At 44.8% G+C, this 27419-nt stretch overlaps 3 protein-coding genes across 4 annotated transcripts in view; all 3 read left to right on the forward strand.

The window, feature by feature from the left end:
* slc4a2b (solute carrier family 4 member 2b) overlaps positions 1-16008 on the forward strand; it is a 30980-nt gene extending 14972 nt beyond the window's left edge. Inside the window, exons 6-22 of the mRNA XM_084461264.1 lie at positions 28-164; positions 2198-2378; positions 2734-2869; positions 3814-4030; positions 4715-4820; positions 5065-5249; positions 5596-5812; positions 6277-6483; positions 6753-6901; positions 7169-7363; positions 7941-8180; positions 9326-9415; positions 9742-9908; positions 10134-10387; positions 11157-11326; positions 11800-11973; positions 13482-16008. Of these exons, the coding sequence (XP_084317390.1) occupies positions 28-164; positions 2198-2378; positions 2734-2869; positions 3814-4030; positions 4715-4820; positions 5065-5249; positions 5596-5812; positions 6277-6483; positions 6753-6901; positions 7169-7363; positions 7941-8180; positions 9326-9415; positions 9742-9908; positions 10134-10387; positions 11157-11326; positions 11800-11973; positions 13482-13562 (2906 nt within the window). The 3' untranslated portion in view covers positions 13563-16008. The remainder of the gene's footprint in view (positions 1-27; positions 165-2197; positions 2379-2733; positions 2870-3813; positions 4031-4714; positions 4821-5064; positions 5250-5595; positions 5813-6276; positions 6484-6752; positions 6902-7168; positions 7364-7940; positions 8181-9325; positions 9416-9741; positions 9909-10133; positions 10388-11156; positions 11327-11799; positions 11974-13481) is intronic.
* A 2420-nt stretch (positions 16009-18428) lies between these two features.
* On the forward strand, positions 18429-20035 carry LOC311320089 (uncharacterized protein). 2 transcript variants are annotated; one of them, XM_084451748.1, is made up of 5 exons: positions 18429-18491; positions 18864-19071; positions 19273-19377; positions 19507-19608; positions 19804-20035. In XM_084451748.1, exons 2-5 carry the CDS (start codon positions 18868-18870, stop codon positions 19891-19893), a joined length of 501 nt encoding a protein of 166 aa, XP_084307874.1. In that variant the 5' UTR covers positions 18429-18491; positions 18864-18867; the 3' UTR covers positions 19894-20035. The 2 variants fall into 2 exon arrangements, with proteins under 2 accessions (XP_084307874.1, XP_084307873.1); XM_084451747.1 differs by lacking the exon at positions 18429-18491 and having other exon boundaries at positions 18793-19071.
* A 269-nt stretch (positions 20036-20304) lies between these two features.
* On the forward strand, positions 20305-22693 carry LOC311320104 (uncharacterized protein). The gene is made up of 4 exons (XM_084451771.1): positions 20305-20573; positions 20835-20945; positions 21395-21496; positions 22181-22693. Exons 1-4 carry the CDS (start codon positions 20382-20384, stop codon positions 22274-22276), a joined length of 501 nt encoding a protein of 166 aa, XP_084307897.1. The 5' UTR covers positions 20305-20381; the 3' UTR covers positions 22277-22693.
* Positions 22694-27419: the final 4726 nt, after the last annotated feature.

Here is a 27419-nt window from a genome sequence, read left to right on the forward strand (position 1 = left end):
CGCCCCCCCCCCCCCCCCCTCCCGCAGGTCACCGTTTCGAGGATGTCCCCGGCGTGCGAAGACACCTGGTCAGAAAGAGCACCAAAGGCCAAGTGGTGCACGTGGGCAAGGACCACAAGGAGCCCAGCACGCGCAGCCGCAAGCAGGACCGCACCCCGCATGAGGTGAGCCTCCACTGGGGGAGGGAGCACTCCCAAAGCCCAAACATGCTGGTGGTCCCAACGGAGGACACACCATCGCTCAGACCAGTCCCTCCCTGGTCGCGCTCTGTCCACCGACGGTGCCATTGGGGTCTTAGTCAGCAGACGGTCTTGGAACTGTTTCCTGACATGCTGGAGATAGGTGCTATGAGGATTGGGGGGCTACAGTAGTTCACAGGTGAAGAACATTAGGAGATGTTTCTTGTCTGAGGAAGTTTTATAGCTGTTTTATATGCAGAATTCTACTTTATTTTATTTAGTTATTTATTAATTAATGTATTATTTACAAGACATTTATATTTCCCAAATCCTGGGAAAGCTTTTCCCTCCATCCCGTGTCTCCATGTTGGCTAAGCCTCCCCCCAACCCCGCTTCTATCTTTTTCTTCTTTTTTTTTTTTACTTTCTTTTTATTTGGAGAAAGATAGAAATGACAGATATACAAAAACAGTACTTTTCAAATTTTCAGAACACAGACCCACCCCCTCCCCCACCCCACCCCACCCCATAAAATCCCACATAGTGCATCCCAGCATGGGGGGTGTAAATAAGCAAATAAATAAACAATAATGACAATGATAATAGATAATGCTAGCAATCGACAGGTATACAAGTAGATAGGTACATAAGTAGGCAAAGAGAAAAAGTGAGGATAAATGAGATGGCTGTGTTGGGCTGTCGTTCATCATATGTCACTCAACATCTAACATGCATTATCAGGGAGGGTATCTAGCTGGTTGAAAAAGGAAATTACTGGGTTCCAGGTGGAATAAAAGCGGTCTTTGGACCCCCTCAGTGTATATTAAAATTTTTCAAGACTTAAGTGAAGCATCCCCCGCTTCTATCTTTTGTGATGTAACAGGGGGCAGGGGACACAATTAAAAATCAATGAATGCCTTCTTTCCTTTCACACACCCCAAAGAAAGGGGAAGAGAAGAACTCTGGTAACCAGACACGGGGAGCTCCTGAGAGGGGGGCCATGTTTTATTAACACACACACACACACACCGGCCCGTTAAAGAACAGCTTTCTCTCAGGGCAGAGGAGAGTGTGTGTGCGTGCGCGTGTGTGTGTGTGAGCGCAAGGGAGTGTGTGTGTGTGTGTGTGTGTGTGTGCGTGCGCGAGGGATTCGAGGGTCCCCTCTGTGTGGCGCTGTGGGCCGTCAGTGTCTGAGTCCACTCTCGCTCTCCAGCCAGTGCAGGTGGTTCTGTACCGCTCTGAGTCCCGGCCCGACGGCATCATGCTGCTGGACTTCTCCAGCCATGTGGCCCGACACCAGAAGGTTTGGTGACGCGCGCGCGTGTGTGTGTGTGTGTACAGTGTGTACAGTGTGTGCACAAGTGGCATGTGAGTGCATGTTGGGTAGGTAAGTGCAGTACTACAGTATGTGACTGAAACAGGTGGTTGTGATCCCTGCTAACTGATTGGCTTGGGCTTTGACTGATCTCTCTGTTCTGTGAGAAGGCCCTGGGATGCTGGGATGTATATTGAGTTTGTGGACATGCAGGTATAACTTGGGAGATGGGACGTCTGCAGTGCCCAGTAGCATTATCTTGGTACTAACAGGATCTGCTGTGGAAACTATTCTAATGCCTGCATCTGATATTTTGATAGAGGATGAGGTGTTTTTTTTATTTATTTTTTATTTATTTATTTATTTTAAATATCACTGTTTATTTTTTTGAAGAAACATTACTGATATGTGTGCATGGGTTTTCCGAGGTAAATAACTAAGAAAAGCAATAGCACAGCACAGGTAATGGATGTCGTTGTGTGGTGCCTGGCTTGATGTATTCTGATCTCGAAGGCTAACTTTCCATTCAGGGCAATCAGGAGAGAATGAGTGATCCAAGATTAGAGAAGATAATTTAAGATCACTTAAAAGGCTTTCAGCACTGGACGAGCATGACGTTCTAACCTCCACTGCCACGGCCTCCCATATGGACATCACCTCACAACCTTTTTCGCGTGCGTGCGTGTGTGTGTGCGTGTCTGCAGGTGTTTGTGGAGCTGAACGAGCTGATCATGGATAAGAACCAGGAGATGCAGTGGCGGGAGACGGCTCGCTGGATCAAGTTTGAAGAGGACGTGGAGGAGGAGACGGACCGCTGGGGGAAGCCCCACGTGGCCTCGCTCTCCTTCCGCAGCCTGCTGGAGCTCCGCAAGACCATCTCTCACGGTGAGGGAGAGAGAGAGAGAGAGAGAGAGAGAGAGTGTGCGTGTGCGTGTGCGTGTGTGTGTGTGTGTGTGTGTGAGAGAGAGATTGGGAGGGAGAGAGAGAGAGAGAGAGAGTGTGTGTGTGTGTGTGTGTGAGTGAGAGAGAGAGAGAGAGAGAGATTGGGAGGGAGAGGGAGTGTGTGTGAGAGGGTGGGAGTGCGTTTGTGCGTCTTGTGTATCGGTGTGTATGTGTGTCGGCGTGCGCCTGTGTGTGTGAGAGAGAGCGTCTGTTTATGGGACAGAGTGCGTGCGTGCGTGCGTGCGTGCCTGCCCCTGTCATGACCCCCGGCTGTGATTCGGTCCCTTGTGCTCCAAAGGGGCGGTTCTGTTGGACCTGGACCAGAAGACCTTGCCTGGCATCGCCCACCAAGTGGTGGAGCAGATGATCATCTCAGACCAGATCAAGGCAGAGGACCGTGCCAACGTGCTGAGGGCCCTGCTGCTCAAACACAGGTGAGCGCCGGGCCCCGCCAGGTCCCGCCTCCACGCCGCCAGAACCCAGCTCAGCGTGATTAGAGGTAGACCCAGTGTGATATCACATGCCAGGCATAACGGCGATGGCTGTATGTGCACGATATGAAAAGAGGCGGGCTGTTATATCCCATTCTTTCATCATCTCTGGTGGGTGAGTGCTAGGGGTGTAACAATATATCATGCCACAATATATCGCGATACAGAAACGTCACAATACGTATCGTCAAGGTGAAATCAATATCGTGATATGTTTATTGTATATCAGTGAACGCTGGCTACACAACACTGGTAACAAACACGTATTTTGTCTCTAGGCCTATCCATGATATTACAACAATTAGGCTCTAAATTCACAAAGTGTAGTGGAGTAGAAATGTGGAGAAATGCACTATTGGTGTGAACAGCAGCACTACTGCGACGCTTCACACCTGCCCTTAGTGTATCGTATCGTATTGTTATCGTCAACCCAATATCGTGTATCGTATCGTGAGATTAGTGTATCGTTACACCCCTAGTGAGTGCCCTGTTTAAGAGGTAGGATGTCCCTTAACAGAGTCTACCTATTTGACAAACCAATACGTCATAAACTGTAGTGCACCTGTCATATTTGTTCCTATTAAAATCATCATCATCATCATCATCATCATCGGGTCGTCCACAGACGGGCCTCCCATCTGTGTCTCCAGTTATCCCTGTTCCTATTAAAATACATCATACTAACGCTGTGTGTGTGTGAGCGAATTCTTTAGACTTCTCAACAGATCTTCATCTGCTTTAACGACAGGCATTAAACTAGCCAACCCTATCTGTCTCCCTGGCCCTGGCCCGCCGCTGCCTGCCCGTAGGTCTTACCAGTCCCTGTTGTCCCGTCTCTTGCTCTCCCTGTGTCTGACTCGCCACCCCCCCTCCTCCTCACCCCCCAGCCACCCCAGCGACGAGAAGGAGCACAGCAGCCCGTTCCCCAGGAACCTGTCGGCCGCCAGCCTGGGCAGCCTGCTCCCCCACCACCACAGCACCAACCACGTCTCCCAGCCCGAGCCCTCCGTCACCGAGCCCCTCATGGGCGGAGCCGGCACGGCGGCGGCTGACGCCGAGACGCGCGTCGACATGGAGAAGAACGAGCTGCAGGTGCCCCTACAGGTCGGTACGATGGCGCAGCGGTTTCTGACTGTTCTGTGGGCTGGGTGGGTGGGCCGTGGAGGCGACGGTAACAGGGCATCCAGCCCCGCCATTCATTGGCTGAGTGTTTGCTTTGGACAACGCACTGTAGATGGAACAAGCATTTGGGTGAATGGAATCCAATGGTCAGGAGCTTCATACGTATTATACACTGAATCCTTTGATTCAAATGCACACAGTTGGGCATTTCACAAATGGAGGAACGGCATAACTGCATCTGCAAGCAAAAAAAACAACAACTGACTGGTGCACATTGCATCTTTGCGAGACAATATTGAGGAGAATCACTTGTCTGGTTTTCTGGATTTCCGGAATTGAAGTGCTCAGGGGCCCTTCTACTTTTCACACAGAGTTTAGAGCTCTGGGTGTAAAATACTACGCACATAAACTGAATAACGCTTAAAACATATATTCATATTCACGAAGAAAATATCATGTTTCCACTCTGTCATTACCACAAAGGAACATGCATCATGGGTGGATGATAACATGTTCACTGTTTACATCTGGCTTGTTATTGGTAGGTCAGGCTTGTAAGATCAACTTTACATAAAAGCTACATAAAAGGCAAGCACATTGCTTCCAGGAGAAGACTATTGATAGTGCTGGCACACTTATTAATTTCCTGCTTGGTGTGTGTTTTAGAGGGAGTCTTCTGTAACTTTCGGCATGCAGAGATCCAAGTCCAAGCACGAGCTCAAGCTGCTGGAGAAGATTCCGGAGAACGCCGAGGCCACCGTTGTCCTTGTGGGTGAGTCTGCCCCCTCTGACGATCTGGTGATGATAACGAAGTTTAACCTCTGGCGTCCGCCAGATTTGTGTCTAATGACTATCATCAGTATATCTGAAATCATGCCAGATACTAAACTGGGCTTGATTTATCTTGCTTCCTCTTACTCCTACTCCTCCTTCCACCTCCTCCTTCTCCTGCTCCTCCTCCCCTTCACCGCCCTAACCCTCCCTCCCTTCCTCCTCCTCCTCCTCCTCGTCTTTAGGCAGCGTGGACTTCCTGGAGCAGCCCACCATGGCGTTTGTTCGCCTGCAGGAGGCGGTGGAGTTGGCCTCTGTCCTGGAGGTCCCGGTGCCGGTCAGGTTCCTGTTTGTCCTGCTGGGACCCCCCAGCACCAGCATTGACTACCACCAGATAGGACGCTCCATCTCCACGCTCATGTCAGACAAGGTTTGTTATTTCCTACGGCTCGTTAAGGAGCTCGTTAAGAAACTTGTTAGGAGCTCTAATCTTCTGGGAGTCGAGGCGCATCCTGGAAGGTGTGGCCGGAGAGGGGAAATGGAGGGTTTCTTTGTGGTCTCTTCAGTGCATTTCGATACTTTTGATCTTTTTTTTTTTTTACTTAATAGTATGTCATATCCATGTGTGCAATGGTAATGTTTGTATTTCGAATAAAAACAGTTTAGAACAGTGAGAAACACACATTTTATGAAAACGTCTGTATTTAACACTTGGTGAGTGATGACCCGTTGGCATTAATGCGTGATGTTCCGTCCCCGTCCCCCCCGCCCTTCAGCTCTTCCACGAGGCCGCCTACCTGGCGGACGACCGGCAGGACCTGCTCAACGCCATCAACAGCTTCCTGGACTGCTCCATCGTGCTGCCGCCCTCGGAGTTGGGCGGGGATGAGCTGCTGCGCTCGGTGGCGAGCTTCCAGCGGGAGATGCTCCGCAAGAGGGAGGAGCAAGGAGGAAAGCTGCTGGCCAAGGAGCCCACGAGCCCGGAGGACAAAGGTGAGGGGAGGAAGGGAGGGAGGGAGAGAAGGGAGAGGGGGGAGGGGGGAAGGGGAGAGATGTGTGAGGAGGTAGGGAGGGGAGAGGAGAGGGGGAGGGATGTGTGAGGAGGGAGGGAGGGAGGGAGGGAAAGGGAGTGGGGGGAGGGATGTGTGTGGAGGGAGCGAGGGAGGAACTTCCTCTTGGTTAGGGGTGGAATGCTATCCCAGCAACAGTAGCTACTTTCTTGGCAACACAGGAAGCATTCTGCTCCACTTGCTTGAGAGACAAACTCTTCCTCCGCAAGTTGTTGCAGCAGAGAAGGAGAACATATTCCCCTCCCCAACTACAGTAGCTAGTTTTTAGCTAACTAGCACACTTCCCCAAACATTACTCCCCACAAACTCCACCTACCTACTGTATGATGCAGAGGGAGACTTCTGTGCTATAGGACGCTCAGTGCATTTTGTGCTCCTGTTTCCCAGAGGCCCTCCTCACGCCCTTCAAGCCGTCGGACGACCCCCTCCAGCGCACAGGACGGCCGTTCGGCGGGCTGATCCGAGACGTGCAGCGCCGCTACCCCAAGTACGTCAGCGACTTCAGGGACGCCCTGAATGCTCAGTGCATGGCCGCGGTCATCTTCATCTACTTCGCCGCCCTCTCGCCGGCCATCACGTTCGGAGGCCTTCTTGGTGAGTGGGAGTGGACGGCCAAATCTGTAAAGGCCCTATATACTGTAGATGCTGCGTTATTATTATTGGTAAATAACATTTAAGTGTATTCCTATAAATGACCGTATAACCAACACATGTATGACAGCATGCATTCACAGCAGGGCTCTCAGCAGGGATGTACTTTAGCATGAAATTAGCTTCAGAACACTGAGAGAAATCGGTATCACCGGCTCCATACCCGGTTAACGGTACCTGCCGTGTTGAGTGACTGTGTACCCTGGCGCCAGGCGAGAAGACGGATGGCCTGATCGGCGTTTCTGAGCTCATCATCGCCACGGCGGTGCAGGGCGTGTTCTTCTGCCTGCTGGGGGCGCAGCCCCTCCTGGTGGTGGGCTTCTCCGGGCCGCTGCTCGTCTTCGAAGAGGCCTTCTACTCTGTGAGTCAGCCATGATGCGCGGTGGTCTTGTGTGTGTGTGTTGCTTTTGGCACCGTTCCCTGGGACAATAAAGAAAGATGTTGATTTGGATGAATTGAACTGAAATGAATTGTTACTCACTGGACATCAGACAGCTAACATGGCTAGCTGTCATATTAAGACAAATGGGTTGTGCATGGGTTCAACTATTCATGAAGGTCTCCACTTCTGTGTGCGTGCGTGTGTGTGTGCGTGTGTGCGTGTGTGTGTGTGCACGCATGTCCACAGTTCTGTAAAGGGAACGAGATGGAGTACCTGACGGGGCGGGTATGGATTGGGTTCTGGCTCATCATCATCGTGGTTCTCACGGTGGCCTTCGAGGGCAGCTTCCTGGTCCGCTTCGTCTCGCGGTTCACCCAGGAGATCTTCTCCTTCCTCATCTCCCTCATCTTCATCTACGAGACCTTCTCCAAACTAGGAAAGGTATGCCTACAGTACGATGCAGGACCTGGGATGACAACAACACTTCATTCATCCATTTTATAAGTGATCTTCATGCTGCTGTCTTTATAACCAATCTATCATACATAATACATTCTGTGCTGTATTTGGATAGTGATGTAGTGTATTTTGATAGTGATAATAGAGAGAATAATTGTGTGTTCATGTGGTCATTGTGATTCACTGTGCAAAGGAAGGGGTGTTGATGGCGAACCTGAAGGAATATTTACTTTTCTTAAGACAATGCTTAAAACATGGGGTGGAAATGAGTCACCCTTATCTGAGAACAAAGTCAAACTCTTATCCTGGCTTATAGTTTTTGGAAAGCTAGTTGGAAAGTTAGACTTTTTTTTTTTAGCTTATGTCACACAGACTTAAAATGGATTCGGTTATCGATTCTATGGATCTTTTCCCAGAAGGTGGTTGAAAAGTGTGGTTTCAGTGCTATCCCACTGAAGCCTTGCTTATGTGGACGTGTGTGTGCGTGCGTGCGTGCGTTCTGGACTGCCTAGTGTGTAAGCAAGTGTTTTCATGTGAACCCTTGTGTGCCACCGGACAGATATTCATGGAGCATCCGCTGAAGAGCTGTTCCCCTGACAACAGTACAGCGGACGACTACTTGTCGGGGAACGTCACCATGAACACGACGTCCGGCAACAACAACACCATGACAATGAATCAGCCCGAACGCCTCGGAGAGCCCAACACAGCGCTGCTCTCCCTGGTGCTCATGTCCGGAACCTTCTTCATAGCCTTCTACCTGCGCAAGTTCAAGAACAGTGCCTTTTTCCCCGGCAGGGTAAGAGACGGGATCACTGGAGGAGAGAAACCTTTAAACGTTACTGTCTTGTGATTTAAAAAAAAGAAAAAAAAAAAAAAAAAGCTTCATATCCATCAATCTTAATGCAAAATCAGAGAGCACAGACCTCCGCCCATTAATGCATTTCATGTCTCTGTGCTGCATTCGTTAGGTCGAGATTGTTATGCCAGTCCAAAACCCATGACTCTGTGTCTTTACCATGTCAAGATATGTCCATTTCAATTCCCCTCATTGTTAATGAATGGGGTCGGGGGGGGTCCAAAAAATGAATGGAGGTGAATGGCCAGCCATGTTTGGGCTGCTCATGGACCCGCCTTGTGATTCAGATATGCTCCAAAATGTTATGGGTTCTAAACTGGCCCATGCTACACCCCTCCACCGAATTTCATGAAAAGTGGTCTGGTAGTTTTTGAGTAATTCTAGTCCAAAAAATGAATGGAGGTAAATGGCCAGCCTGGCCATGTTTGGTCGCTTGTGAACCCGCCCTGTGATTTGGATCTGCTCCAGAATTGTATGCGTTCTTAGTTGACCCAGGCTACATCCTTCCACTGCGTTTCATGAAAATCGGCCTGGTCGTTTTTGCGTAATCCTGCTAACAAACAAACAAACAAACAAACCAAGAAACGGCTCATGGACCCACCCAGTGATTCGGATCCGCTCCCAATTTGAATAGGTTCTAAATTGGCCCATGCTACACCCCTTCACCAAGTTTCATGAAAATTGGTTTGTTAGTTTTTGTGTAATCCTGGACCAAAAAATAAATGGCGGTGAATGGCCGGCAGTGTTAAGGCAGCCCGTTGACCCACCCTGTGCTTCAGATCGGCTCCAAAATGTAATTTGGTTCTAAGTTGGCCCATGCTACACCCCTCCACCGAGTTTAGTGAGGGGTCCAGTAGTTTTTGCATAATCCTGCTGACAGACGGAGAAAAACACATACGCATGCACACACCCCACCAAAAACATTACCTCTTGCGCTATCGCTGGGGTGGAGGTAATCAAATGGCTGAACTTCAATTTCCGAATTATTATTAATTGTTATTTCAGTGTAAAATCTGAACGCTGACCGCGCTGTATGGAGGCTTTTTCCATTGTTGTTCATGGCAGTCTTGTTCTGCGCTCCTCAGTTCCGCAGGGTGATCGGAGACTTCGGGGTCCCCATCGCCATCCTGATCATGGTGCTGATGGACAACAGTTTAAAGGACACCTTCACACAGGTGAGTTAGACGTAGGCTCTGGGATGAAAACAGGGCACCCACCCACCAGAGATGTTGCTAAGATAAGCAGATATCCACCTGCTTTCAGTGACCACGGGCCTATCGGGGGCCTATCGCTTGCCTATCGCTTGCCTATCGCGGGCCTATCATGCGTACCTGGCTGCTCTGTTACGCCTGCAGGTCCACTTAGCTCTGCAGGGCTTCGGCAGTGACGTCACATCACCAGCCCTACCTTTAAACGTCACACACAACAGTATTAAACCTTTTCTGTCACTAAACTCTGGTCGTCTAACCCCCTCCCTGGCTCGCCGCGCCCCCTTGTGTAGAAACTGAGCGTCCCCAGTGGGTTGTCGGTGACCAGCCCTCACAAGCGGGGCTGGCTGATCAACCCCCTGGGCACCAAAGGAGACTTCCCCATCTGGATGATGTTCGGCAGTCTCCTGCCCGCGCTGCTGGTCTTCATCCTCATCTTCATGGAGACCCAGATTACCACGTGAGTCTCACAGCACCTCACCAAGGGCCACCTTGGCTTCACATCGTTAATATGAGACCTGCTATGCAGTGTACATTGTTGAAGACATAGGATAGAATTAGTTTGTGATGTGATTTCTTGTGGTCAAAGCAAAATGACTTCACTTTCTTTTTGTCTTGCTGCCCCTCTCTCCCTACCTCTCTCTCTCTCTCTCTCTCTCTCTCCCTCTCTCTCCATCGCCCCCAGGCTGATAGTCAGTAAGAAGGAGCGGATGCTGGTGAAGGGTTCTGGTTTCCACCTGGACCTGCTGGTCATCGTGGTACTGGGTGGGACCTCGGCTCTGTTCGGCCTGCCCTGGATGGCGGCTGCCACTGTCCGCTCCGTCACCCACGCCAACGCCCTCACCGTCATGAGCAAGGCTGTGGCGCCCGGCGACAAGCCCCGTATCCAGGAAGTGAAGGAGCAGAGGGTCACAGGGCTGCTGGTGGCCGTGTTAGTGGGTGGGTGACGTGGATAGGACTGTACAGGATACAGTATTTACTACAGTTTAAAGGTGCTATTCTCAGTATCTGAAGTCGTCTCATGCTCTTTCTCTCTGTCTCTGTCTCTCTCAATCTCTCCCTTCTTCTTTCTCTCTCGCCCTCTCTCTGTCTCTCACTCTCTCTCAAGTCAAGTCAAGAAGCTTATTTATCTTATTTATCATAAAACATGTTGCCAAAACAGAGAGACATTAAAGACTTAAATATAAATAATGAATTAACCAATACATAATTATGTATATTACATATATAAAGGAGAAAAAGAAAAGAAAAATGATAGTTAATAAAGAATAATAATCATCATAATCATAATAATACAAAAGGTTAATAATGAACAGTATATAGAGGAAATCAGTATAGTCTTACATTGAAACAGATCTAGCGTTGACATGCAGGTAGAAATTCCCCTGCCAATTGTGCAGTGGCACGCTCTTCTCAAAGAAGAGTTTTGGCTAGCAGGTTAACTGGAAGGATGAAGAAATGTGGTATTTTTTGGTAGAATTTGGGGAAAATTTCATTTCTAATTTCTTTATATTTTGGACTAATTTGTGAGAAAATGTTTTTCTGTCTCAATTTCACCTGTTTCACATTGAAAATGTCTACCAAGTAATCTGTAGCATTCCAGTTTATGAATTGATTGGATTTATTTTTTTCCATTGTTCAAAATATCTTAGTTTATATCTAAATGAATATCTGTCTTTACAAGTAAATTTCTCGCTCCCTCTCCCAGGTATGTCGATCGTGATAGGAGACCTGCTGCGTAAGATCCCCATCGCCGTGCTGTTTGGCATCTTCTTGTACATGGGGGTGATGTCGCTCAATGGCATCCAGCTCACAGAGCGCATGATGCTGCTGCTCATGCCCCCCAAGTACCACCCTGACCACACCTACGTCCGCAAGGTCAGTCTGGCACAGAGGACTAAATTAGAGTAGAGACGGGCAGAGTAGAGCAGCATCCTGTACACAAAAGCAGAGCTGAGGGTCATCGGTTCGAATCCTGGCTGCTCCTGTCCATATGCCGAAGTGTCCTTGGGCAAGACACTGAACCCCAAATTGCTCCTAGCTCCTAGCACCTTGCATGGCAGCTGCTCCCATTGGTGTGTGAATGTGTGTGTGAATGGGTGAATTAGAAGCTTTGGATAAAAGCGCTATATGAGTACAATCCATTTACCATTTACAGTACTTCTACACAGTGTCCCAGAAATGCTTCATTATGCAAATCAGTTAATCAGTCCTGCTGTCTGTTCGCCTGGACTACTACTACTACTTCAAAATGCCTCTTGCTGTCTGGCTCTCCTATGATATAAAATGTGTATGTTTTAATGCGGTAATAATCTCCATGTTCCCTGTTCTAATCCCTTCCCTCCCTCTAGGTGCGTACTCTGCGGATGCACCTGTTCACGGGGATCCAGCTGGTGTGTCTGGCGGCGCTGTGGGCCGTCATGTCCACCATGGCCTCGCTGGCCTTCCCCTTCGTCCTCATCCTCACCGTGCCCGTCAAGATGTTCCTGCTGCCACGCATCTTCAGCACCAGGGAGATGCAGTGTGTAAGTGCAGCCGCAGGAGGGTGCACTAGGCCTGCTTTATTCACACACTCAAGCAACTCTTTGTCAGTTCTCTTTGTTCTTCCCTCTAATACTACTACTACTACTACTACTACTACTACTACTACTACTACGACCACCTAGTACTACTACTACTACTACTACTACTACGACCACCTAGTACTACTACTAGTACTACTACTACTACTACTACTACTACTACTACTACGACCACCTAGTACTACTACTACTACTACTACGACCACCTAGTAGTACTACTACTACTATGACCACCTAGTACTACTACTACTACTACTACTACTACTACTACGACCACCTAGTACTACTACTAGTACTACTACTACTACTACGACCACCTAGTACTTAGGGCTGTAGGATTGTATCGATACAACGATGTATCGCGGTACGTAGTCTCGCGATACTGTATCGATCTTTCAGCCCGGAGTATCGATACAGCCGGGCGCTGTAAAATTTAAAAAAAAAAAAAAAAAAAATCTTTTTTTTTTTTTTTTTTTGATTTAAATTTTTAAATCCAGTTTAAAAAGCATATTCTACAATATTAAGTTAAAAAAGCATACATATAAATAATTTTGAAAAACGATAAATACTACAATGTTGACAGTTTAAAAAGCATGGATATCAAATGTAAAATATTTATTAGCTAGTTCTCTGTCCAGTCATTGAGTTTGAGTTATCTATATAGTGCATTTGAGCCATTCAGTTTTCAGTCTTGAACACTTAAAATCTTTCAGTAAATGATGTGTGTATCGCAATACGTATCGTATCGTATCGTATTGTATCGTGACCTCTGTATCGTGATACGTATCGAATCGTGACCTGTGTATCGTGATGCGTATCGTATCGCGAAATCCAAGATGATATACAGCCCTACTAGTACTACTACTAGTAGTACTACTACTACTACTACTACTACTACTACTACGACCACCTAGTACTACTACTAGTACTACTACTACGACCACCTAGTACTACTACTAGTACTACTACTACTACTACTACTACTACTACGACCACCTAGTACTACTACTAGTACTAGTACTACTACTAGTACTAGTACTAGTACTACTACTACTACTATTACTACTACCACTACTACTACTATTACTGCTACTACTACTACTATTACTGCTACTACTACTACTACTACTACTACTACCACTACTACTACTACTATTACTACTACTACTACTACTATTACTGCTACTACTACTACTACTACTACTACTACTACTACTACTGCTGCTGCTGCTGCTACTACTATTACGATCACTACTACTACTACAGTACTACAACAACTATTACTAGGCTGCTGCTGCTGCTACTACTATAAGTTCCTCAGTGCTTTACGAGTATAAATAAAGGTTTGAAATGAAATAACCACTACTAGGCTACTGCTACTGTACTACTACTACTACGACTTTTACCACCGCTGCCTCTTTTTCCTAATGGTCTCCTCTGCTCTGTTCCAGCTGGATGCAGATGATGCCGAGCCCACCTTCGATGAGAAGGAGGGGCAGGACGAATACACAGAGATGCATATGCCTGTGTGACCCTCCCCCTGAAACACCATATCCTTCCCTCAATGGACCCAACAACCTGTCAATCACACTATCAGCCAATGAGGAGCAATCTGATCCAACACTGTTCAACCCAGTTGGTCCAAGCCTCCATTGCTTCAGCTACACCTGAAAAGAGGGCCAGAGGCTCTTATCAAAAGGGGTTACAACTACTCAGAAACCCTGTCAAGCTCATTCATTGATGAGGTCTGGACTAGGTTCCCTCATGACTCTACAGGCAACAGGGACACAGTGACACTATGATAGCATACTGCGCGTCTTCTTACCTAACAAACAGCACTTTGTGGCACTGGGGCTGGAGACCAGCTGAAGAGCCCAACCAGCTCAGAATTTCACATTCATCAAAACATGTTTTCATTATATTCAGCATATTCGTCATTTTGAACATTTCAGGGGAGGAGATACTCTAACTGTTGTTCTATGTAAAATGTATGTTCAAAGTTCAATCCGATGACAGTATATGATAGGTAGTTTTCAACCCTGAAAGGTTGCTCTGATTCACATTGAATATGTGGAGGATTATATGGGATACATTCCTGGAGTCAATATATTTAACATATTGATCTTTCATTATTCTTGTTTTTTGCTTTTCATATTTCGCTATTTTAGCTCATCAAGCGCCTTATGAAGGAATCGATAGCTGTACTTAGAAATCTGGTTGGCCTTGTGTTAATGTAGACTGCTACTTAGACCACAGCCAAGCTCTCAGCACTTTTAAAAAGACACCAAATCTGGTCATTGCTACAAAGTATTTTAATATATATTACAGTATATAATGAAATGTTTTATATTTTACTGCAAAGTATCTTCATGGTCCCATCACCACCTCAGTAATAGCAGACAAAATGTATGTTTGTTCGCAAGTATTTGATTTGAGAATTGATTGGGTTTTTAATGTATATGTACAGTCATAGAGTGGACAGCAATTTTGTTTGTGACCTCAGACTGACATGGACACATAAGCTGAAGTCTGTCAGTTATAATACCCTGTGTACCGATGTGTTTAACCAACTGCAAAGGGTCTCGGAGTCAAGTGTCATTGGTTGTGTTCTACAAAGAGAAAATGGTAATTCATCAAGACACTTCTCAAGTCATCCATGCAAGCCCTATTTGACTGCTTAGTCCACAACTTGCATTGACTGAAGCACACCAGCAGAGAGAGTGAATTCTAAACTAATATACAGTATTGTGGTACCTAATCTTCTTTAAAATGCAAAGTTCAGTTTAGTTACACATTTATGGTTATTGACGACATTTGCTCAATCCCTATGAAGGATGGCTATATCTAGACTCTACCTATTGCACATCCATGTGATTTTGTGCAATAAGGATGATAATTGAAGATGTATGTTTTGGGTCACTTTTCACTTTCTTACGGGAGGCATTGTTCAATATGTCAGTTTAAGGGTTAAGGAGAGCACTAATTTATTTGTTTCTTTTTGCTTTTGTTCAGTTTTCTTTCTTTCTTTGCCAAACGGTCCTGTAAAGAGTCTTGAATGGTCAGAACACTCGTTTGTCAGCCATCTGCCTTGTATTTTAGGAGGTAAGCAAAGGGTTTCAGCCGATAGCATCGTTGTTCTCTTGTTACATTCCTCAATTTAGCATAAGCTAATTTTTAATATCAATATAGCGTTGGATAGCAACAATTGTGTAGAACAATTGATGTAGACTGATCAGTTATAATGTTGACCAAACTTCCATTCATGCAGACAATCTCGGTGTATTACCCAGAGAAAAGGCTTGATGTCTTTTCTTTTTTTTTAATGTTTTTTATTTTATGAATGGGTGAATGGAGGATGATGAATGTATCATATTAACCCCACATACTGTACAGTTTTGCCTTTGTGTATACTAGCCCCTGTGCCCTCTCTATATCTTACCCCTCTCTTTTATGTTTCACTTCTTTTCACCTCAAACTGTTACTCTGCTCTCCTCATAATTTAGTGTGTGTCATGTATTTGTGCCTGTGAGTTGAACTTCACAACAAATCTCAAGTGCCACTGGTGATGTGTATGACTATATCTACACTCTTGTGTTTGTTTGAGTAACGCTGCATTCATCAGCTTTTATCTTTCGCATATCTTTGTCTTTTCTAGGATAACACTCATGTTCAATTAAGGTTTGCACTTTTAAGATGCTCGTCAATCTGATCACTCTGATGTATTGCGAGAAGTGGCGTTGTTGTTAATGAAGGATGTTTTTAATCTGTGTTCATAATGACCGTGGACAGTTGAGATAGGGAACATATGAGGCTCTGGTGGAGGGGTGGATATCAATTGTCTTTTGCTGTACTGTATATGTTTGGAAAGGAGGATGAATGGATGGAGGGAATGAATTGTGTAGGTGATCTACAGTAATAGCGCCCAGCTGAAACACTCAAGTTCCATTTGAAAAAGCAATATAAAACATTCTGGGTGTTTACTGCTCATGCTCTGTGTGCACATGCATAGTTCAAATATTGATGACAAATAAAATTAATTTTCTATTTAATGTGATTGTAGTGGACATTTCTGTCACAGAGTAATGTTCAGGAGAGAGTGAATGCCAACATTCAAGTTTACCAAAAGAAAATACAAAAACCCAACTGCAAAAGAGGTCCGTTCAACTCGGCTTGCTTCATGCACACAGAAGTTCACAGAGTGAGAGGTACGGCCCCGATGAGAAGTCACAACAATCATTTATACATGGAAAGCAACCCTGGTGTCTGGGACGATTCCTGGCCCTCTCTTCACACCCCCCAGTCCAGCCGGATTCCTGTTTTGTCGACAGAGAGACCGGCATGGCTGGGGTGCGAGCAGATACAATCACTTCCACAAAAACCTAAGATTACAAAGTGCATTCTTTCTCTAGCCAAGATACCAGAGGCCAGTTCTGTGGCCTAAACAACAGACACTATTAAAGAGATCTAACCAAGGTCTAATACTGTATGTCAAAATAGATTCAAATAATATCTAATTACACAGAATTTTCCATTACAGTGATCTGTCTTGTGTTGCAATTTATATACAACAAACTTAATCTCAAGATGTAGGCTACTGTACAAGAGTGCAATAGGCTACCTACAGTATCAGTCAAATCAAATAGGGAGTTTTTGTCCATGTTGATAAAAAGTGAACTGTATGTACAAGCTAATTTTTCTTCTCTAAATACTCTTATCTCAGAATTTGATTTATTTGCTTCTCTATCAGGATTAAAGCCTCATTATGAGAAATGCTCTATCCTTAGATCTCCTTGCATCTCCTGATGCAAACTTTATCAAAACATATGAGAAAATAATTTTTACTTTCATATGGAATGATAAAATTGACCAAATAAAGCGAAAGTATCTGTATAATTCATGGGAGAATGGAGGATTAGGATTAAAATGCCTCTCAGCACTTGATGCTACTTTAAAAGCTGCTTGGATACAACCTTTGTATAATAATAAAGACTGGTTCTCATCAAAGCTATTTGTAGCTCAATGTGACCTATCAATTGGACAACTGTATCCTTTTTTCCAAATATGCCCTGCTTCTTTGAATATACTTTTTCCTAATCTTTCCCCCTTTTTCAAAAATGCATTGTCCCTGTGGTCTCAATTTCAATTTTCCATACCAAATAATGCACTAGAGACCAGACAACAGATATTATGGTTAAATTATAATATTTGCATAGATAAGAAGCCTGCGTATTTGAGAATGTTCTTAGATAATCATATTTATTTTGTTAATGATATATTGAGCGTTGAGGGAGAATTCCTTACTTTTGAATCTTTAACTTTGATATATGGGGATATTTGTCCAAAACTATGTTTTTTGCAGTTACTTTCTGCAATTCCCCCATCTTGGAAAGTAACGATTAGAAAATCAAAAGAAAGTCTAGGTGTTTGCCGCCCATTTATTAAAAATTATAAATGGTTGAACCAAAAGAAGATAAATATTGATATATATAATTTCTTTCTGTCCTTGGAAAAGAAAGCCACTCCACCTTTTTTATTTTCAAACCTATTGGAAAGACATTTTTGATACTCCACTTCCTTGGTTACATTTCTTCAGAAATATATATAAATCAAATTGTTTTACTTATTTATGGGCCTTTCAGCTAAAAGTCTTTTATAAGATATTACCAACAAGATAAATGCTCAAAATATGGAAAATAACTGATGACAATTTATGTAGATTTTGTGGGGAGGAAGAAGAAGATATCATGAACTTGTTTTGGTACTGCCCAGTTGTTGCCCTTTTCTGGCACAAGGTGGCAGTCTGTTTGAGTGAGCAGGGACTTGTCTTACCTTTATCACCCATTCATATTATCTGGGGTTTTCACAACGAACAAAATATGCTGTTAAATACTATTGTGCTGCTCGGAAAGGCATTCATATTCAACACACAAATTTTTTTAAAGCTGGAATCTTTTATATTGTTCTTGAAACACCATTATTTATCAACTAAAGTAATGATGAAAAATAAGAAAAATACTACAGAAATAAATAGATGGAACATCCTATCAATATCAAAAACTTGGGAGGAAGAGCCAATGTAGGTTCTAGATTTATTTTTTTTCGTTGCGGTTTATCTCATATTAGCCTACTATTATTATTATAGTGAACTTATTATCATAGTGAGCTTTTGAGTTTAATATATCATTTTTGGTGTGTGTATTGTTTTTTTTGTTTGGTGTTGTTAATGTTTGTTCAATGTTTTATTTTTTTCTGTTTGTAGGTTGTCATTGTTGAAAGTTTGATCGTTCTTAGGTTATTGTTTTGTTTTGTCTTGTGTTGTTATTGTTGTAATGTACTGTCTGCTGTAATGTCTGGCTGCTCACGCGTGGCTACCGAAACCGGCTCCGCAGGGTTGGGTCAGGGTACGGGAGCTGAACACGCAGCAACCCAGGTCCTTCACTGTCGGGGTGGGTGTACAGTAGGTAAGCGAGCGTGAGCTTCTCTGTGGTGTTTGTGTAGTTTTTGTCTCATGGTTTGTACTGTCTTATGTCATGTCATAAAAAAAAAAAAAAAAAAGTGAACTGTAAACTGTAAATGTTCCTAAATATGGTTCTTAAAACATTGTGAAATCACCAGTGTTGATCTTTACACTTGTATTTGTGTCTGTTTGATATGTGGGGTGAAAGCTTGACAACAAACCGCACCTTGTCCTCAATGTTGTGTAACTCCTTGGCAACCGAAAAGAGGGAAGAAAAAAGCAAAGCGCAGCCCTGTTAAAGCTTTTTTGGCAGAGTGTGCTCTGCTGAACAATCCGCTCAGTGTTGCTCATTAACTCCACGGTCTCGCTTCTTCAGAGACATGGACAGAAAGATGACTGCCCTGCTGCTGCTTCTAGTCTCCGCCGGGGTCCTGCTGTGTTCTACTGGGGCTCAGGAGGCCTACAACACACTCCCAGACAACTACAGGAAAGGAGTGGACCTGGCTCTGGAGCAGCTCCACAATCTCCCTGGAATCCAGTACCATTTACTCTTCTTTAAGAGCCTCCTCAAATCTGACATTGAGGTGGAGTATGTGCCTGTCTAAGCCTGCTGCCGATAATCTTTGGCTGTTTAAACAGTTAGCTTTTGTTCAAATCTGAAAACAATGCCTCAAGTAGGCTAAACAATGGAAGATTTTGAATTTGGGAATGGTGTTCACACGAGGAACTGTTTGCATGTAGAATTAGTTTAATGGCGATTGTGTGCTTGTTTTTGCTCCCTGTAGCCTGGATTTGATGTAGCTTACATCTATCACAACTTTTACCTGAGAGCCACAAAGTGTCCCAAAGGAACTGTTGACTCAAAGCGATGTCAGTTCAGAAGTGACAGAGTGAGTACTGGTGGCTGACAGAAAAATGTCAGCTTTCACACAAAAATCACATGTACAGTACTCTGAGCGTACTGGATGGACTGTTATTCTGGATGCTTCAAAAGTCTTTTTTATTTATTTTTTTTACAGCCATTGATAGACTGTGCAGTTTGCTACAAAACATTTAAAGGAGAAATTGAGGAACGTCCCAAGCCATATATCCATTGTATCCACAAACCAGCTCTCACAGAGGTATGCTTGGTTTGAAGTTTTCCACCATACATATATTCACTATTTTATAAATTATGAGAGAATAAACACTTTTAAGAATAATACATTATAAAACATGGTATTTCAAAGATCACATCATTGACAGAAATACTATATAAAGTACAGTTTATTGAAATATGTTAGAGTTTACACTTTTTTTCCTTCTTTCTATATCAGGATATGAAGGCAGCCAGGGTTGACCACTGTAACACCATGAGTTACAGCAGCGGGTCCCCCACTCTTCTGTTATCAAAAGGAAGCAACTGAACACCACAATGCTCTGATCTGTCTCCCATCTTTGATCTGTCTCCAATGGAGTTGTTGTATTAGTCTACTGTACAGGACTGAGTTTACTCCCCAAATGTACCTCTTTTCACATGTATTGTAATAAAGTAGCTGTTACTAAGTAGTCATTGATTCTTTTTAGATGTGGTTTTAGCCTCCTACTTCAAGGTCTTTTTGATTGATCTTACTCTATGCTCATTATTGAGTTTCATAGTTGTTTAGATAAAAACAAAAGCTTGTCATAATGAAAGTTGAAAAATTAGGTCACTTTGGAGTTTCACCCCTCCTTGTTGGGAATAACAAAATACCCCAACTGTTGGGACATCACATGTTTACTTGGCCTTGTCATCAGCAGAGTCTGACTAATATTTGAGTCCAGGCACGTTAGCTAATGTTTACCCCAAAGGGAGAGGAGAGATTCCACGGAGTGGTTGCTTCAGTTTAGCTTCTTCAGAGACACAGAGAGGAAGATGACTGCCCTGCTGCTGCTTCTAGTCTCCGCCGGAGTCCTGCTGTGTTCTACTGGGGCTCAGGAGGCCTACAACACGCTCCCAGACAACTACAGGCAAGGAGTGGACCTGGCTCTGGAGCAGCTCCACAATCTCCCTGCTGTCAAGCACCACTTCCGCTTCTTCAAGAGCCTCCTCAAATCTGACATGGTGGTAAGTCAAGTCAAGTCAAATTTATTTTTAAAACACATTTAAAAACCCAGCCTGGGCTGACCAAAGTGCTGTACAAGATAAATAATGTACATCTACAGTACATTGTATGGAAAGAGAATGAAGGACTAATCTTAAAACGTATATCAAATAGTGATAAATTAGTTTACAGTCTAGTCTATCTCATCTCCAATAGTTGATAGCCATAGATATCACAAGAGAATAACAGTAGTTATACCATAACAAATCAAAATTGTCTTTCAGTCTGGATTCAGGGTGGAATATCTCTACCATAACTTCTACCTGAAACCCACTAAGTGTGCCAGGAACACGGCGAACCCAAATCCTCAGAAATGTCCATTCAGGAATGACCGAGTGAGTAATTCTCAGGGGTGCTCTGAGCCGCATCCTCAAAGAAATGTCTGTGGGCTGCTTTCCTGGAAACGGCTTTTGTCTAATCTACAGTACATCTACAGTATGATGAGGGGGACCATCACTGACAGGAAAGCAGGCCTGTTTGTGTTAATGGAGTTTTGAAAAAATCACTATTTACAGTATAACTATCCTTATAACTATCCTCTAAACCATTTATGCGTTTATAGATTATATTAATTTAATATTAATATATATAATAAATTAATATTTAACTATTAACTTTTGGAATAGTTATAAATGATCAGTAAATGACTAGTGAATATGCACAGAGCCACTGTGTGAGGTTGGAATCAAACCCACAACCCCCTGTAATGTTACAACTACTGCTGTATCAACTAATGTAGCCAACCAGTTCATGGCATAACGTGTGTTTGTATTCTCTGTGGCAGCCTCTGATGGACTGTGTGGTTTGTTACAAAACATATGAAAACAAGATAGAGAAAGAGCCCAGGCCTTATATCCACTGTCTCCACAAACCAGCCATCACACAGGTAGGCTTTCGGGATTGTCTGTTGACTTGTGTTACAGTAATGCTTTTCATCCATGTGCTTATGTCTCTCTGAGAGACTAAAGAGTAAGGGGGGTTTGGGGGTGGGGCGGAGGTGGTTGCTGTGGGGGGGTGGGTTTGGGGGTGTGTGGGTGTCGGGGTGTATGTTGTGAGGGCAACAGGAAGTGGGTGCCCAGCGGACTCACAGATGCACATGAGGCTGGAAAAAAATATAAGAGCTGTTTGCCATTTTATGACTCGACTCGCAGCTGCAGAACCAGGCCAAGGGCTATTGAGCAAATTGTGATCAAAGCTGCCTGGAATGTGATGTGGGTGGAGTAACTGGAGTTTTCACTTTTGGGAATAACATCCCACTGGTTCCATTGTGCCTGACAAGAACAAACAAGCACAGATAAGTAACGGAAATGATATGAAATAGTTTTTCTACCCAGGTGTGCTCCATTGTAACTAATAGTTCTTATCGCTGGGAGGGCCAGGGGATTCACAGATGCACATAGGGTTGGGATTTTCTAGGATTAAGAAAGAGGTTCTCATACTGCAATACGGAGTCAAAAAAGAAAGAAAGAATAAGAATACAGTCACAGAATTAGTCATCCATGTCACTATCAAAAGTCCCTGGAGTGCTCCAGTCTAGCCAGAGTCATGACACCATTTTGTTATGTTGCAGAATTTGAAGACTGCGAGAGTGAACCACTGTAACAAGATGAGTTACAGCAGCGGAGCCCCCACTCTCCTGGCCGTGTCTGTCGCTGAGTCAGGATAGCGTGACAGGATTACCTGATATATCTCTGTCTCTATTTGATAGTATACATGTGTAGTATATTAGCTCATTTGCTGCAATTGTTGAGTTTTAACATCAGTGTTGTTTGAGTGATGATATATTCAGTGTCTGTGGAGAAATAAATGGGTATATGCTGTATGCTTCTGTATACAGAGGACAGCACTGAAGATGAACTGCATTGTTGTGCATAGGGTAGCTTTTGACAAATTACTTTTGTTCACCCGATGATATTGACATTAACTGTTTGACTGACCTAAGGGTGTGCACAATATGTATTATGTACTGTATTACTGTGTTAGGGCTGTCACAATATAAAATATTCACAATATGATTATCATGGCAAAAAATATTGCGATATCTATAGCAATAATAAAAAATAAAAAATTCTGATCACTTTGATCTAATGTTTGTTTTCCTGTCAAAACATTTGAAATTGCTGTGTATAAGCATATTAAAATCAACGGTGCACATTTTAGGGTTTTCGAAGGTGAATTTCCTTCACACAATATATCATGATAGACAGACAGACAGACAGACAGACAGACAGACAGACAGACAGACAGATAGATAGATCTGTTACATTACATGTGTAGAGTATAGTATAGAACAGAACATGTACTGTACATACATACATCCAGGCTGTATAAATATGTATAGGAATACACATATATACATATATGCACACCTCCACAACACTCAGGAATGCTCAGGCAATGTTATAAAGTCTGACGACAGCTTGTTTGTCTCCCCAGACCTGATGCTGCCTCCCCAGCAGGCAACGGCAAGGCTGGATTATTTACATGATATTAGAATTTTCATTTTAAATACTACAATTATTGCAGTATATCAGTATATCATGACACCTGCTCAGCTTCAGTGAAATAAATAAAACACAAAGGACAAGCAGGGCCTCTCACTGTGGGGGGAGTGTGCAGACATTCTGCCAGTTAACCAAACCTCAGAATTCGCGAGGCTGTGTCCTTCTCAGGAATACAGGATAGGACATGATTAAGGCATTCCATTCTGTCATTGGGGCCCATTTTCTCAAGTACTCTATGTGGAACTGGTCATTCACACACATTACGATGCATCACACGTCATACTATTTAATAATCTCTTGACCGGACTCCTGTCACTAGCCCCTACGTCGGACTGCGACCCTAGGCTGTGTCCACAGTAGGCCTTGTAGCGCTTTAAAGCATCTCTCACTTTGAGCTGGTCCATTGATATTCTCCTGGTGAACCGTAACAGAGAGCAGAGCAGAGTTGGTGGAAATGCTCTTTCCCAAGAAAAGAAAGGGGGGTGGGGGGGGTAGGTAAATCAGGAACAGCCCAGTCTACTCTGTTCCTTGATTATATAACCAAGAGAGGGGGAATTGAAGCTATAGTTGAGTGAATTGTGGCAGACTTGAAGGGGTGCTTGGAATGTCATTGTCATATAGCGTGACAGACTGAGCCAAAACTCAAGTTTGGCAAGTAGATAAACTATAAAAAGTGGCATGTCTCTCCATCGTTTCTCTCTCCCCCCTTGACTGATTCCGATATAAATTGGGGTGTACAGTCCCCTCACACATTCAGTACATCAGAATCCCTGGTGACAGTATTGCATCTTACTGAACTGTTCTACTATACCATAGCCTCTGCAATTTTGTCTTGTCTGTGTTTAAGTTCTTCTTCTTCTTTCGTATATCATCAGATGGCCAACTCATTGTCGTGCAGCCATGCCCTTGTCTCCGGTCCTAAGTCAAAGTGGCCGGCTTCTGAAGTTGGGCTGTATAGGGGGCAGGCTTCTGAAGGTGGGCTGTATAGGGGGCTTCTGAAGGTGGGCTGTATAGGGGGCTTCTGAAGGTGGGCTGTTTAGGGGGCAGCCGGTGATTATGTGCTCGGCAGTCTGATCAGGCTCGCCACACTCGCATGCCGCACTGTCCGATAGGCCCCACTTCTTCAGAGATGACTTGAAGCGGACGACTCCAGTGCGTAGATGATTCAACGAGGTCCATTGATGGCGTGGTAGGTCTTCTACCTTTACACCGCCTCCTGGGTCCGGGATGTAACGATGGATGTGGGAGGGCCCAACCATCTCCCACGTCTGTTTCCAGGATGCTGCCAGCCAGGCGTCTCTGGACAAGTCCTCAGGAGCAGAGTGTAGCATCTCTTGTGCCGCCTTGTTATAGGGATGGTGAGACTTGAGCCTGCATGGGGGCGCCAGTGTTGTTGTGGCTTTGTGAAGGATGTGCCAGTCGTACTCTTGGGCTTTTCTTGCCAGGGCGAAGGTAGCCGCATCCCGTCGGAGACTGGCCGGGGGAATTCCAGCTAGAATTGGCAGGTAGGACACAGGGGTGGGTTTCAGACAACCAGTTACTATCCGGAGGGCACTGTTGATGACAGTATCTACCTTATTCACATGTGGACTTCTGCTCCAGGCAGTGGCGCAGTATTAGCAGATGTAGTCCACGGTGCCAGACGGTGTCATATGCGGCTGTCAGGTCCAGGAATACTGCTCCAGCTTTCTCATTATCCTGAAAGCTGTCTTCGGTAGCGTTACCTGATCCACTGTTGACCTTCCTCGGCGGAAGCCGGCTTGTTCCGGTGGGAGTTGTGGGTCCACCACTGGCTCGATGTGGCTGTAGATCAGTCTCTCCAGGATCTTATATGGGACACAAAGCAGTGAGATGGGCCTGTAGGACTTCGGGTCTTTCAGCAGGTTTGTTCGGCTTTGGCAAGGTTATGATGGAAGCACCGCGCCAGGACTTTGGGAGTTTGGACCTCCGGAAACATGATGAGAAGAACGAGCATAGCCAGCGAGATGTTCTTGCACTTTGGTGTATGACAAACTCTGGGTGGATATTGTCGCGACCTGGTGACTTGCCCAGCTTCAGTTTGTTGATTGCTGCACTTAGTTCAGCTGCTGTGAAGTCTCCTGAGAGGTTGGCATCGGCGCTGGCTGCCCTGGAGAGAGAAGATACGTCAGGTCAGTCGTGTGAAGTTTTTATCTGTATCTGAGAAGCGGCCATTTTTCAGGAGCTGGGAAGCAATGGCATCTGCAGTCACTGGGCACCTGTGGGGCGTTGTTTTTCTCCCTGAGAGCAGGTTGATGGTCTGCCATGCCTTCTGGCATGAGTGGGTGAAGTCGATAGATTCCACCACTTCAGTCCACCTGGTCCTTCGGGTGTCGTCCAGCTTCTTCAGTAGGGTTGTTGCTGTTGCGTCCATTTCTTCCCTGGAGCTCGCTTGCTGGTATTGGCGCAGCAGGCTGCTGAACTCCTCATCCCAGCCCGGGATGTAGTTCTTGTTGTAGCCACGTGGGATGTTGTGCTTTGCTGCACCTAGGAGGACTTTACAGTAGGTGGCGTATGCAGCATCCACATCAGCTGCTTCTGGATCCGGGAGACCAGCAGTTCTTCTTTCCGTTTCTGCCATAAACACCTGCCAGTTGGCCTTCCTGAAGTTCCATCTCCTGACTGGTTTGCCAGCTACCGGCTGCACCAGCGATGGCACTTTGATGATGGATGGTCGGTGGTGTGAACGAGGGAACCTGTCCAAGACACGTCTCTCCGGTTTCAGGTCATTGCTGCGGCATACGACGTAGGCCAGGTCTGGATTGGTGTAGGAGTTCCAGCGTGCAGAAAAGAAGCTTGGGGGCTCTTTTGGGTCGAAGAGCAGGAGTGCTTCAGTGTTAGAAGCCCAATCACTCAGCGTCTCCCCATTCTGTGATGTTTGGTTGTAACCCCAATCTGTATGTTGGTAGTTGAAGTCACCTGCATAGATGGCGGGAGCAGGCACAGATGGGAGTGATGATACAGTCAGCGCTGTTGGTGGGGGCTTGTATACATTCACAAGGAGGAACCCAGGTAGCTTGAGGTTGTCGTCGGAAACCCAGTGTGTCTCTTGTAGGAGGACAACTGCTACCTTATTGGAATCGGCGAGATGTCTGATGACTTCGAGTTTGGCGGTGGTGAGGCCCTCGACATTAAGTTGGAGCACTGACAGACCTTGGTTTTCGACGGTTGGGGTGTCCACCCGTCCTGAAGAGGACATTCTCTGCCTTGGTCTAGACCTTGGCTTGTACCTTGGTCTGCCAGCTAGATGATTCTTCAGTGACATTAGTTTCATGAGCTGGTCTTGCACCATTTCTCACTACTCGCAGGGGAGGCCGCGTAAAGGCTGTCGTCTTCTCCCCCTTATTACTTATGATCATATACAATGGTTCAGATCAAAACGTTGACAAGACTAGCACTTTTGAGAAAGTCTGATAATTGCTCTACCACCGTTTTGGTCATACAATGGATGTCGGTGGGCATTCAAAAAACATTTTAAACTCTCAATTTCAAAGACAAGAAACTCACAGAGGTATTAGTTGGCGTTCTGACATATAATTTGCCATAAAGTAAGATTCTAGTTCATCTGGAAAGGCTTTTTTAAATATTTAGAATAGAACTATTTCGTCGCAGCACGTGTGTAAACTTCCGCAAACTAGGTAGCCTAGCAACATAAACAATAACAATAGCTACCATAAGTAGTTCCGCTTCCTGAATCCCCTCTGCGGATTGATCTACACATCTACAACGGTCGCTTAAATACAAGTCAATGGATTTCATAAAATTATCAATAAAACCCTACAGGACTCATACCTTGCGGCGAATTTGATGTCAGAACACCAACGGACGCCAATTACCCCCTCGGTGAGCTTCTTGTCTTTGAAATCGAGAGTTTAACATGTTCTTGAATGTTTTTTCAAGATGCCCATCCACATCCATTGTATGACCAAAACGGTGGTAGAGCAATTATCAACTTTCTCGAAAATGCTAGCTTTGTCAACGTTTTGATCTGAACCATTGTATATGATCATAAGTAACCTTAAAAAAGGGCTTAACATGCATTTTCCTTTTACTACTCCTTTAAGCCAGGATGTAACATTCACCATAACATATGTTAGCTTAGTTGCACCCTCTTCTGCAACTGTATCATCAGCATACATTAATACATTGCATTGTCCGCACACAGAAGGCAGATCATTAATGTACATGCTGAACAGGATTGGACCTAATACAGAGCCCCGTGGAACACCTGTTGACAGACATAAAGCAGTGGATTTATGATTTTCTATTTTGACACGTTGGGAACGA

The sequence above is a fragment of the Borostomias antarcticus genome, assembly GCF_949987555.1.
Source record: "Borostomias antarcticus genome assembly, chromosome: 2".
NCBI classification, from domain to species: Eukaryota; Metazoa; Chordata; class Actinopteri; order Stomiiformes; family Stomiidae; genus Borostomias; species Borostomias antarcticus.